Source organism: Zea mays, chromosome 3 (genome assembly GCF_902167145.1).
Source record: "Zea mays cultivar B73 chromosome 3, Zm-B73-REFERENCE-NAM-5.0, whole genome shotgun sequence".
In the NCBI taxonomy this organism is placed as follows: domain Eukaryota; kingdom Viridiplantae; phylum Streptophyta; class Magnoliopsida; order Poales; family Poaceae; genus Zea; species Zea mays.
Genome location: NC_050098.1, coordinates 150,110,821 through 150,125,176, shown reverse-complemented (window position 1 = coordinate 150,125,176; position 14,356 = coordinate 150,110,821). Strand labels below are relative to the sequence as shown.

General features: G+C 46.7%; 1 protein-coding gene across 4 annotated transcripts in view; it reads right to left on the bottom strand.

The window, feature by feature from the left end:
• The window catches only part of LOC103650720 (protein IRON-RELATED TRANSCRIPTION FACTOR 2), a 31,642-nt gene extending 17,538 nt beyond the window's left edge, over nt 1-14,104 (bottom strand). For all 4 annotated transcript variants that reach the window (XM_008676285.3, XM_020550353.3, XM_008676286.4 and 1 more), the window contains exons 1-2: nt 13,646-14,104; nt 13,177-13,521 (exon numbers count right to left, since the gene is read on the bottom strand). In XM_008676285.3, the coding sequence (XP_008674507.1) occupies nt 13,177-13,521; nt 13,646-13,966 (666 nt within the window). In that variant the 5' untranslated portion in view covers nt 13,967-14,104. The remainder of the gene's footprint in view (nt 1-13,176; nt 13,522-13,645) is intronic.
• Nucleotides 14,105-14,356: the final 252 nt, after the last annotated feature.

Sequence of the window (14,356 nt, the reverse complement as noted above, 5' to 3'; positions counted from 1 at the left end):
TTTCTCTTTCAAGAGAAGTATACCAAAGACTTGTTGAAAAGATTCAACATGGAGAAGTGCAAACCAATCAAGACCCCCATGCCTACAAATGGACATCTCGACTTAGATGAGGGAGGTAACCCGGTTAATCAAACTCTCTACCGTTCTATGATTGGTAGTTTATTATACCTTACCGCATCTAGGCCCGATATTATGTTTAGTGTCTGCATGTGTGCTAGATTTCAATCTAATCCTAAGAAAGCTCATCTTCGCGTTGTTAAGAGAATTCTTAGGTATCTCAAGCACACCACAAGCGTTGGTCTGTGGTATCCCAAAGGAGCTACTTTTGATTTAATTGGCTATTCCGATTCGGATTATGCCGGTTGCAAAATTGATAGGAAAAGTACTTCTGGGGGATGCCATCTGCTTGGTAGATCACTAGTTTCATGGACATCCAAAAAGCAAAATAGTGTTGCCTTGTCAACTGCCGAAGCGGAATACATTGCCGCAGGTGCTTGCTGCACACAGATTTTATATATGAAGCAAACTCTTCTAGACTATGGCGTAGTTCTAGAAAAAGTTCCTTTGTTGTGTGATAATGAGAGTGCTGTTAAAATTGCTAATAATCCTGTACAACACTCTCGCACCAAGCACATTGATATCCGTCATCACTTCCTTAGAGATCATGTTGCTAAAGGTGATATCATTTTAGAAGGAGTGAGGTCGGAAGATCAATTAGCGGATATTTTCACTAAGCCACTTGATAAGACCCGCTTTTGCATGTTGAGGAATGAACTAAATATTCTTGATCTCAGAAATTTTATGTGAAATGTCAAATGGTGTTGTCACTTGCATTGCATATTTAAATTCCTTGTATTGCATCTAGGACTTGTCTAACCTAGTTGAGATAACCGCCAACAAAGCGAGTGAAAAAGCTTAACTCGGGTCAAACCTGACAAGTCTTAGTTTTCAAGCTTTTAGCACTTAAATTCTTACTTTCTATGCAATTATTGGTTCTTGAAATGTGCATGAGGTACTATACTTAGGAGGAGTATTCAAAACTCAAATCACTCATGAAAACCCCGAGTGCAAACCAAAATGCAAATTTCACCATTTGCCTATTTTCTCTAAAAATTATCTAGCCTATGGCAAAATATTTTGAAAAGTATATGAGGGTGCCAATACCTGTCCCAACAAGTGTTATTTTGTGTGATTATAAGTTGGGATTTGGTTTGGTTAGGAGTTAGATAGAAAAATTCAAAATTTTCCAAACTCCCCTCTGTCTGGGCTCACCGGACAGTCCGGTGTGCACCGGACACTGCACTGTGCAATGTCCGGTGCACCGGCAGCCGCGCGCTAAAAGTCATTTTCCTGTGCGCTGTCCGGTGGTTCACCGGACAGCTACTGTGCGCTGTCCGGTGCGCACCGGACAGCCACTGTAGACTGTCCGGTGTGCCCATCTCGCGTTTTTAAAAATCGGCCTCCAGCCCGAGCCAGGCCAGAGGCCTCTTTCTTTTCCCAGCCAGCCGCCAGCCTCTCTGTTCTTAGCGATTTCCTTCCCCGCCGGCGACCACTTCTCTCCGGCGGCCTCCATCTCCGGCGGCCTCCATCTCCGGCGACCTGCGCACCCCTCCTGCTTCCCCTCGGTGAGCAGCCCTCTGTCTTCCCCCTCTGACTCTTTTCTCAGTCAGTTAGGCAAGAACACCCCTTTTGCAAATCTCTTCCAAATCTGTGAATTCCTGTGAATCCAATTGATGGAATGAGTTCATGTACCTCCATTGTGTATCCCTGCAAACTTTTAGCTCCTTCGGGAGGGCATTTCCACCTCCAATGGCCATTTCCCTAAAACCCTAGCTCCCCGCACACCACGTGTTCGATGAAATGCCCAAACCAGCCAAACTTGCTCCAATTGAACCCAAATTTTTCAGGCACCTTCACCACACTTCCAGTAACCTACTTGCCAAATTTCACACCAATCCGAGATCCCAGGCTCAAATTTCACCAAAATTCCTGTTTTGCACGATCATTTCCAAGCGGAGTGCCCTAATTCCTTTTTCTTCGCCTAAATTCAAACCAAGCACACACTTCACTCATATTGACCTATCTAAACCTATTCGTGAAGTATCGGCTCAATTCCATATCATCTCGTGCCTCATTTCAAATTCCAAACCTCCTATGTCACTATTTGTCTGTCAAACGTCATTTTCACGTCGTTTGACTTCTTGATCATCCCGTCTCGTGCCATGTCTCTCTGTGTATGTATTTATTCACATTTCATATGCTTATGACTATGTGACTAATACGTGCTCACCTCTTCTGTCATTTCAGTGACCGTGTGTGATCGTGTGTCGTCTCCCGTCCTGCCTGGATCGTCACCTCTCATGTGAGCCTTCCAGGTAGACATCTCACTCTTTGCTAAATCTATCGGTCACGTTTGCTCTATGCTTAGTCTCTCTATCTCATTTGCAGACTTTAGTTCAGGATGCCGCGCACGAAGAATGCGTCGGCGTCAGGGGGTGGCGATGACGAGGACCCTCGTCGCCCCTTCAGGCAGGTGAAGGGGAAGACTGTCTTTTTGGAGCAGCAGGAAGGCCGCAAGAAGCGGCGTTCGGACAGAGAGGCTCGTGCAGCAGCAGCAGCTGCAGCAGCCGCTGCACAGGCAGCACTTGGAGATCAGCCGGATGTTCCTTCAGATCAGATTGCTTTCCGTGCTCGTCGTCTCGCCTCCCGGTCTCGCTCCTCCACTCACACCTCCGCGTCCACTCCGCCACCCACTCTGCCTGCTCCAGTCACTCCTATTGCTCCATCCACCTCCACCGCCATACCCACTACCAGCACTACGCCAGCTTCCACTGCTTCCCCTGCCCCCGCTCCCGCTTCAGCTCCTCTTGTCCCTCCACCTCGCTTCCGGGAGCGTGATGAGACTGAGGTCCGTCCACTGGTTTCGGATCCTCGTCTGTTTGATCTTCAGCGTGCTACTGCAGCCCGGGTACGTCGGTTCAGGTACGTACCCGTGGAGTCTTGGCTGCCAGCTCAGAGAGACCCAGCAGCAGGTGTTCTTTTTAGCACACGGATTCAGGAGTCATTCTTCAGGGCTCAGATGTCTGCTCAGATTGCGCTGCGAGTGCACCGCCTATTGGATCTTCCAGCTTTTTTGCTAGCAGCCGGTGCAGAGTCTGAGGCGCATCTCACCTATTTGCCAGGCCTTCTGTCCTTTCTGACTGTCAGCGGTAGATATGTTGAGGAGTGGGTCCGCGTCTTCTATGCCTCTATTTGGATTGACCCGGATCATCATTGGATGAGGTTCCGCTTTGAGCGCGAGGATGTCACGATCACTGCCAGTCAGATCCGACAGCTATTTGGATTCCCTGAGTCGACGACTCGCCTTCACAGTCTCTGCTACGGCACTTCAGATCCTCCACGTCGCCCTCACGGCGGTGTGGCTCCAGGGACAGCTCACGTCGCGGCTCTGTTCCGCCCGCCTTTCACAGATGGGTCGCGACGTTCTCCAGCAGACTTCACTACTGCAGCGAAGTACTTATATGAGCTCGTCAGACGGACACTCCTGCCTAGGATGGGATACAGGGAGGCAACCACTCATATTCAGCTTTGGCTCCTTGGTGCCCTGGTATCCCACTCTGAGTTTGATGTTGTGGACTTTCTGATCTGTGAGATCGAGGACACCGTTCTGGATGGGATTCGTGCTCGTCGGCAGCTACCTTATGCTCACTACTTGTGCCACATCTTTGCGCAGCTGATTCAGCCACCTCGATTTCAGAGCACTCTTGAGGCCTCACGCCTTGTGTTTGGATCTTACCGCCCTGCTCCTGAGATTCCAGTGCCAGCTTCTGCTTCTGTGTTTGACTCTCAGGCCGAGGATGCAGCTCTACGTCAGTTTGACACTCAGGGGACAACTGCTGATGATGATGATGATGATGATGATGATGATTTTGGGGTTCCTCTTCTGCCTCCGCCTCCTATGCCTCCACGCTCACATGATCATGAGGCTGGGAGTTCTAGTGTTGCCCCTCCTCATCCCCAGACTATGGACCCTGCCCTTGCTTCGATTCTTCAGGCTCTCACCCAGCAGCAGCAGACTCTCACCCAGCAGCAGCAGACTCTCACCCAGCAGCAGGCTCTCCTGGCAGCCGAGCAGGCCCGTTTATCCGACAGGATGCTCTCGATGTTTCAGAGCATGCAGGACAGGCAGGATGCTCTTCAGCAGCAGCTACTTCAGGATCGGGCAGAGAGTAGGGCATTCATGGCTCTCATGCTTCAGCATTCTGATATCTCAGCACCTCCGGTTCAGTCTGTTCCGCCTCCTCCGCTTCACGCTCCAGTGGTGCCTTCGATCTTGTCTGGACCCCCTGTTGGTACCTCTCCGCTCCGGCCGGTCACTTTGGCGTTCACCTCTCCGGTTCTCAGCTCTGTCTGTCCGCAGCCGCCAGTGCCACCAGCATCTGCTGTTACCACTACCGCTGTGGCAGTATCTGTGACCGCTTCTGTTCCGGTAGCTCCTGCAGCGCTGCCTGCGTCCGAGTCAGTACCAGCTCCAGCTTCTACCGCAGATCCTGGATCCGAGACTGACTCTGACCCTCCGTCGGCGTTCGCTCTGCTACCTCGACCTCGACCGGATGCGCCCCCGCTGCCTCCTCCTGCTTCAGATGTTTAGGTTCAGGTCCCTTTTGGTGTTTGACGCCAAAGGGGGAGAGATATGAGTTGTGAGAGCTAGGGGGAGTTAGAGAGTTAGTAGAGAGTCAGAGTCCTTTTGATGTAATATTTGTGCCTGCTACTCTCTGTACTAGCTTGATGTTTTTGGCTCACAAACTCGTCATATACTCTCGTTGCTTGGTTGACTGTGTGTACTATGTTCTCACCTTATATTTTATCACCAGTCTTCTAGCTCTTGTTTCATTAATTTGACTTCACTTTTATATGAACAAGAATCTTATGATGTGTATGCGCTCACTCTTATTTTATGATACACATTCCTTCTGTCAAAGATTACTGAGTATAACTAACCATTCTTTCTATTGACAAAATCTTCAAAACAAACTACTCTCACAAAACTTGTAGGGTTGTCATCAATCACCAAAAAGGGGGAGATTGAAAGCATCTAGGCCCCTGGTTGGTTTTAGTGATTAATGACAACGTAATATTATATGTGACTAACGTGTGTTTTGCAGAGACAAATGGTAAGTTAGGTCGCATGACAGGTAAAAGCACTACAATGTGAAAGCAATCCCGGAGATAAGAACTCGAAGCGACGGCTAAAACAACGGAACAAAAGGTGAAGGTCTACGGAGTCCGAGTGTCAAGGAGATGTGGACACTCGCGATTTAGTTAGGTCTTTTATTCTCTTTTAGCCGTACTATAAAGAGGGGTTGTCGATGAGTAGTTTGACCAAGAGAGTTCTAGTGTAGTGTTGGTGCACAATCACACTCATATACAGTGCTAGGTGTCACTCTAGAACTCACACACAAGTTAGAATAAAAACCGATTTGAAAATCAGCTGAAAAAAACAAGAGTTAGGGTTTCTGGCTTAGGGGCACCGGACTGTCCGGTGTGCATCGGACTGTCCGGTGCACCTTCTGCCAGGTGGGGCCAGGCTGGTCCTCAGCAGAGTTTTCCCAGTCGCAGAAACCCGAGAGCGCAGCCTTCGGAGATGAATTTTAGTGGCACACCGGACACCGCACCGGACTGTCCGGTGTGCACCGGACAGTGGACTGTTCACTGTCCGGTGCGCCATGAGTCCAACGGCTAGCTGTCAGAACTAGCCGTTGGAAGTGACCGTTGGCGCACCGGTGGCGCACCGTTGGCGCACCGGTGGCGCACCGGACTGTCCGGTGCGCCATCGCGCAGCACATTGCCTGTAACGGCTAGTTGGTGGGTGAGGGCTATTTATACCCCCTCCACCCACCATATTCAATGTCTTGCACTCCACATTTATTCCAGCACCTTGGTAGAGTATTGCAAGCACCAAAAGCCTAGTGAGGAGATTAGAGAATCATAATCCGCGCTTGTTCCTCATTAGCGCTAGTGAGAGCCACCTAGAGCACACACCACTTGCATTAGGCTTCTCTTGGTCAAGCGAAAGTCTATGGCTTGTTACTCTTGGTGATCGGCATCACCTAGACGGCTTGGTGGCGTTGGGAGCTCGGTGATCACCGTGAAGATCTTGTTGGTGACCCGACTCAAGTTTGTAAGCGGTCTCGAGGGATCCACCGCGCCGGAGTGGCAAAGGATCATCTCGTAGTGAGCACTTGGTTCTTGCGAGGACCAAGGGGGAGCGATACCCTTGCGCGGGTGCTCCAACGAGGACTAGTGGAGAGTGCCGACTCTTCGATACCTCGGGAAAAATTGGAGGAGTCTTCTAAACTTTGCTTTACATTCCGCACTTAATTCAAGCACTTTACATTGTGTATTTGTTTAGCAAGTATTTGAAGTATTATCTTAGCTTTGTTACATTTCTAGTATTATATTTTTAGTGCTAGTTGTTGGGGTGAAGTTGGGCTCTTGTTTAGCTCTTGCTTAGGTTTAAATTAGTGTTGATTTTTAGAGAAGCCCAATTCACCCCCCCTCTTGGGCATCGTGATCCTTTCAACGATAACGAGCGGGACGAGGACATTAGGAAGGGGCCAGGGTCAGGCGACATCAGGCATCAAGAAGGAGGCGGTGGTGTCAAGAACGGAGCATCTGGGTGGATTGGATAGATGCGACGACTAGACCAAAGAGAATGGAAGTTGAGAGAACTGCTCAGGGCAATTTTAGCCTATCCAAACCTTAATTTTTATATACTTTACAGTAGGTGAACATTAGGTATAAGAGGTTATAAAAAAAGTGAGTGGGTCCTTCTATGGATCCGACAACGTCGGAAAGAATGAGATTGGATGAATAGATGTGAGGATTCGACCAAGTAAAAGGACGAGAGTCGATAGAACTAGACTAATTCGACGAGGAGACCCATAACAAGATTGTTTTAGCCTATCTAAATCTTCATTTTTAAATATACTTAACAGTAAATAAACATGATATATAAAAGATCATAAAAATTGAGGGGGGGCCATGGCCCACTTTGCCCCCCCTCTGCGTCCGCCCCTGGTTGCTAGGGGTATTGAATTTCTCTATAATAAAACAATAGTTGATGTCATACTTTTTCTTAACCATTTGATTATTTACAATAAAACTACAAACTAAAAATAGAGTCAGTTTTGTATATTAGTAATAGGAGTATATAAGCATATATTTTAATTTTTGAGAGAGATAGAGAGACGATGCTTTGGATTGTTTTTTTATAATAATTGACAAGCAGAAGGGTTACTTGGGTTATTTTAAATAAACAAAGGATGTGTATAATTTAGATGCTATTTTTGGTTGTTTTAGAAGAACAGATGAGTAACTTATATGTGTAGGTTTAGGGTTATTTATTTATTTCATTGTGTAGATGGGTATTTACATGTAGATTTAAGGGTTACTTCATGTTACTTTTTACAATGACAATGGTGGATAGTTTAGATGCAAATAGGTCCAATATAATCTATTGTGATCGAGTCTATAAATTGTTTGTTATTATTTTTATGAGAATTTCTCTTGTTTCTCTCTTCTTTTAGCACATTCCATGAGAATTAGTGAAGTGTTGAAAAGAAGTCTCCGATTAATAATAGTGATATGACATAATAACACACCATAATTACATTATGGTTGAATACTTGTAAGACCAACACATATTGTGCCCCATTTGTGATACGCAAGTCACGGTTATATTCAAATTGCAGGGTTTCTTCAAGCCCAACAAGTGACTCTTGGGGCCAAGTAGGACCTTCTAGACCAACCTTCATGTGAATCAACATGCTCTCAGGTCCCCATATGGGGCTATCTTTTATGGTGGATTAGGAAGTATTGTAACACCACGTCTACTCTTGGACCGATGATACTTACTCCTGATAGCCCTCTAGGACCATAAATCATCTCAATAGACTAACTTCTTAGTCTGTCACTCATCCCAATTACTCTGGTCCAAACACGTTTAACCCGGAGGCTTTTTTAGATAGGTTTCCAAAAAATGAAAGTATACCTTGTTGGTATTAGTATTCTATCAATCCTATTAAGTCTTGGATCAGAATATCACTTAATCCATCAGTGCCAAGATATTACAATCCACCCCCTTAGAAGACCGACATCCTCGCCGGTCAACCCCAAGCTAGGAATCTCTACTCTTGGCCATGTTAGTGTGTCCAATTCATCATATTCCATGCAATGTGACCACTCTCGGCCCACATATGTCATGCGCCATATGCCCGAACCTCTAGCCCACAGAAGTCTGTGAAAATCATGAGGATCGGCTGTGATACCTACTATCGGGTACCTAGGAATGGGGTACTCCAAGTGAGGCCCATAAACCTTTTGGGTATATGCCCAAGTCTCCGCCTCGCAGACTGCAAGGCGGGACGGCCGACCAAGTACCCACCAAACAAGTCTGCGAGGTGAAACGGTCGACCAAGTACCCACCGAGCAAGTCTACGAGGTGGGACGACCGACCAAATATCTGTCGGGCAAAACCTGCAAGGAGGGACGACCAAATCACCACCGAGCAAGTCCGCGAGGCGTAGCGACCGACCAGGTACCCGTCGATCGAACCCGGGTTATAGATCTGTGCCATGAGCATACGTTGACCATAGCTAGACACATCACTAGGAGCCTACACAATAGATGTCAGCACGACTGGTACGCCCCTTTTCTTATAATATGAGCATATCGGGTTGTCTGATGGGACGAAACAACCCCGATCAGAGGCGGTCTCAGCAACGAAGTCTCAATAGTAGCCGGTATGTCAGAAGCGACAGGATGGGGTGCCATACTGAGCAGGCAAATCCATGTGCACGGAAGGACGACGTGGGGCCTACGACGACAGGAGAAAGCCATGCTGTATAAATCAAGCCCCGAGGCTGAACCATGGGACCGTCGCGTACCATCGCGGGGACGTCGGCCACGAACTCGCTACAGGAGCCTGAGTAACGTATGACGCCATAACAAGAGTATGGCTACACACGACCCTATGGATGACCCACCACGACAACCCGAGGTAGCCAATCTTTCTCTCTCTCTCTAGTAGAAAACATATCTCCTCTGTAAGGTCTTACCCTTGAGATATAAAAGTGGAGGGTCCCCTCCTTCTTCCCACATGAGCACACTTGTTGTAACACGCCCCAAGCAATATAGCGATCAACAATACACTGGAGTAGGGTGCGAACCTGAACCATTATAACCCCATGTCTCAGATTTCTCGTCGAGTCCTAGTGATTCACCGTTCGTAGTGAGTCCGTGCTAGCACCCGTTCCGAACACAAATCTCATTGTCCCTCGGTTTCTGAAATCATGACACCATTTGTAACACCCCATCCACTCTCGGATCGGTAGTACTTACTCCTGGTAGTCCTCTAGGACCATAGATCATCCACATAGACCAACATGAGTATTTTGTGCACACGTTGTCCTCACTCATGCGCACCTAAGAAGACTTCCTGATCAGGCATGCCTCCCAAGATTGCTCTAGGCCAAGCACGCTAACCTAGAGGTGCTTTTAAGATAGGCTTTCGGAAAAGAAGGTATACCTTGTTGTTATGAGTATTCTATCAATCTTATTAAGTCTTGGAATAGGATATCACACAATCCACATGGTCTAAATATCACAATCCACCACCTTAGAAGACTAACGTCCTTGTTGGTCAACCCCAAGCCAAAAACCTCCCATTTTAGCCACGTGTATGTGTCCAGTGTTGTCATATGCCATGCCATATGACCACTCCTGGCTACAACCCACCAGGGTTAGGATATCACAAACATCTTCAATTATATGTTCTTTGATACTATTTTGAATCTCTTGTTGTCAGCGTTTCGAACCTCACTCCGACAAGTAAATTTATTGTGTGTGTTCCGGGTTCCGAACAGTGTGCGCGATGCGTGAAAGATTTATACTGGTTCAGACAGAATGTCGTCTCGTCTGGGGTTCATCCTCGTGTCGTCCGTCAAAAAGAAAGGAACCTCCCCTGTTTGGGGAGGTCGGCCTCCTCATTTTATAGGCTAAGGAGGGGGTTGGCCCGTGGTGGCTTCCTCAGGAAGGAGCCATCGGGTGATGGTAAAATTGGGCATCTTACCATGGGGTAAACCCATGCGTGGTTGTGGTTGTCTAGCTATCCCGTATTCTTTATAACAGACGAAGTGGGAAGCGTGGGCCCGAGTGCCATCATTTGGGCCATGTCAACCCTAGGCATTCGTAGCCTGGGGCTCGGTGCGGCTCGTTGTGTTGCGCCCTACCAGTGGTCTGCGCACTCAGGCCTAGTCTCGATAGGTCATGAATATGTCGTTGGCCAGGGATGCACATGCCATAAATGTGTCGCGGTCTGAGGGGCTCGTAGCCCATGAGTACTATGCGGCCTGAGGGGTTCATTGGTCATGAGTGGGAGGCGGTCCGATGCCCCTGCTGTGGCTTGACGCTAGGCGCAGTTAGGATGTGTTCGGTTTGAGGTCAAAGTAGGATGAGACGGGGACGACATCGTCCCCTCGATTTTTCGGGATCATGCCGCCACAAAAAATTACTCTGGTGTTTACCTCGCCCCCACGTGACTCTCTTCCAAACACTATAGAAATTGTGGCCGCCCCCTTCCATCCCTCCTTGTACATCCAACTAAACACACCCTTAATGCAGCTGGTCATTTATGACGGGTTGGTCTCGGGCCAAGCGTGGGATCAACTGAACTAATTTCCCTTCGACACGCCCGACCCCCTGTTCACTTTCGACACGCCCGACCACGGGCTCGGTGCCACGGGGTTCGTCCGCAGGCGGATTCTTCCAGGGTAGACTTTACCTGTCTCCTTCGACTGTCTAGTGGGCCTCAGTTGCCAGAGGCATTTTCCCGGTGTGCTTGCTGACAGATGGGCCATAGGACCGAGGATCATATCCCGACACTCGTATTCACACGTTTATCTCGGTATTGTGGTCTCTGTCCGAAAAATGAGTGTTGTTGGTCTTCTGGCGATGTGTAACTCGGTATGTGTTCTTGTTAAGTCTATGTTAGTGTTATGTTACTATTACTGTGTTGCTTTTATTTCTTTCTATATGGGCACCCACCCAAGGTCGTCATGGGTAGTCCGCTGTATGTTTTCTGCTCCAATAAGGGCATTTTTTGTCTAGTATCCATTCATCCTTCAAAGAAAACTTGAACTTTTTCCTTTTATGTGAACTTATTTTTGGTTTGTTATTGTTTGTTGAAGTAGAAACTGTTTGGTGCCCTATCAACATATTTAAAGATGAATTTATTTTTAAGCTTATGTTGGCACCTTTATGCATAAAGAAATAGTGAGGCAAACACATATCACTACCGGAATCACATTCTTTGCCGAGTGTCTAAGACACTCGGCAGAGGCAAAGAACACTTGGCAAATATTTTATCGGCAAAGGGTTCTTTGCCGAGTACTTTTTTCGGACACTCGGCAAAGCCTTTGCCGAGTGTCGAAAAGCACTCAGCAAATTAAGAATCATGTTCCTAAACTAGAGTTTGGTCCAACAATTACTAGTAAATATCATGTTCTCAAACACAACATATATAAACATATTTAAATTAAGGATAAATGATTATATCTAAGCTAGTATATGCTTTGGCATTTTGTTTATATGATAATCACTTTGTTTCAAAATAGCTCTAATTGAACTTAAATTGTATATGTTAGTATCAGGGATGACAATGGGTCAGGTTACGATTGGGTGGACCAAAAACCCACCCACGATCGCACCAGTTAAGTCTAACTAAACTTGTCCACCCCACGGGTCCAATTCCAAACTCGCACCCAAACCCATCGAGTTTCGGGTCACCCGCGGGTTTTTACTCAGTGTGCACTATTAATCAATAATTCAGTTATAAGCAATTAAGTACCAACAATAACTGAGTTATATCTACATATTTTAAGTCTTCTCATATTAAGCTGCAACAAAATATCTCATTAATCATTAGCCAAGTTATTTATTCAAAATAATTACAGTTGTATATAACCATTTTTCGCAAAATAAAAAATAAAGTAAATTTTGGGTCGGGTGCTAGTCACCTGCGGTTGAAATAGAAACCCGCATCCACACCCGCGAAACTTCGAGTCGGGTGCTGGTTATACCCACGGGTCAAAATCTTTAACCATACCTGCACCCATCAGGTCGGGTACTCGTCGAGTTTCGGGTTTGCGGTTAAATTGCCATTCCTAATTAGTACTGTGTGATCGAGACAAGTAGTTATTGTTTGCACTATATACGTTTGCACTTGTATAGCAACATGTGATCTTGATATGCTAGAATTGCCAAAGACATGATTATTAGAATTTATGGATAAAATAGAGATGAAATCAATCAAAACATCTTCCCTTTGCTCTCTCCCTCTCTTTGTTTGTTTTCGTATAAGGTTATCGTTTCATATTTATTTGATTGTAATACTTTGATTAACACATGTACTCTTATACGTTTTTTTCCATCCATATCTAATAACTTTCCCCCCTTCGCGTGATGCATCTCTGTGTTTTCAACATATATATATATGTTTACTTTAAACATAATTAATTTATGAATCTTGCTTTTGGTAGCTTCCCAATTTTGATCTTATTATTTGCTGCTATCTTTTTAGAAGATCAAGTGCCCTTTTTTTTGGAAACAATATCGACCTTGCTAGTGGCTCTTATATTTCCTTTTTGAAACAAGATTTCGCGGCTAGCTACCGTGAGCTTGGTGTTAACTGTATATAAATAGCTTTACCTTTCGAAAGACTTTTTGAATCAATTCAATTTAGTGAACAATTTAGGTGTAAATCAACCACTTGGTACAAATGTGTACAAACACTCATGATGATTTTTAAAATAACTTTTTCACTGTGCACCAGCTTTCAAACGACCCTTATATCTTCTCTCTAGTATATTTTTAAATACACTCTCCCACCTCCAACAATGTTTTGGTTTGCACAGTTTACACCAGTTGGCTGGTCTGTTCCCTTCAATTTAATATATTGTTTACTTAAGTAGCAGTGTGTGGAGAAAAAAAAATGAATAGTCCACTAGATTTAGCTGAGCGTAGCTAGATGAAATAAACCATCTCATATTATGAGAACCGTTAGATAAAAAAATTGAAGGAAACGGCAGGAACCATTGAATGAACATGCATGCACACCTGAAGATGGAGGCTATAGAATGTCTTGTTCCCAAAGGTGGAGTAGGTTGATGAGCTGATGAGGTGAAGGCCTGCGTCCTCCAGCACCTTTATGCACTTGGAGAGAGGGAGAGCCGTGGCTGCCACATTGCTGTGCAGGCTGACCTGAACCATGATCTCCGTGTCGTTGAGGCAAGTAGCAGAAACAATGGGAGTAGTTACGATCTCGCTGGTGTTGAGAACTCCCGGCTTGCAGTTGGCGTTGGTCAGCTCCCGCTTCCTCCTCTCCAGGTTGTCCACCTGCTTCTGCAGCTCCGGGATGTACTTGAGGACTCGGGACACGGTGGTGGGGATGCTCAGCTTCTTCTGCACAGCATGACATGCGGTGGCGGCGGCGGCGCGTCAAGATCGACCGCCGAGCGACGATCGATGAGTTCGCATGCATATGCTTCCACAGGGAGATACGATCGATGGGCTAGGGCGTACGTACGGTGTGGTCAGCGTCCGGGAGGAGGGAGCGGAGCGAGGAGTAGAGGTCGTTGAGCTGCTTCCGTCGGTCACGCTCGTACGCGTTGTGGCTGAGCTTGCGGTGTCCGCCGGATCCGCCGGAGCCGTAGCCGCCGCCCGAGGAGGTGGCGGCGTTGGCGGGCAGCGCGGAGAGGTCGGGGATGTCGTAGTCGTCGTCGAAGTCCGGCCACGGCGGCGACGGCAGCTGGCTGCCGGCGGCGGCGGAGAAGATGTCCGCCTCCAGCGACGAGATGCCGCTGCTCCCGAAGGGGTCGTCGAACATCTGGTGGTCCATGCTAATCATTGCTAGCTACTAGCTGCCTAGCTGTGTGTTTGGTAGCCTATTCGAATTTTATGGATAGATGATTAGCAGCAGGCAATGTTTGTTAACTATATATAATAAAAATCTCTGGTGGTCGAGTACCTAGAGCTATACGAAAGGTTGGTCTAGTTTCAGTATGTACGAAAGCAACAAGCCTACAGTATAGGATGTCATCTCATGTTCCTAGCTTTTCTAAACTCCCCAATGTAGGAGGACAAGTTTTATTTACACTTAATAATAAGCTGCTACATAACCGTCCTTTGATGGTGCAGCAATGTTTTTTTAAAGGAAAGAAAATACGAGTCGTCTACAAAACCGTACTGAATGGACAAGGACTCATTCCATCTCATAAAATCCTATGTCGTGTTAGAT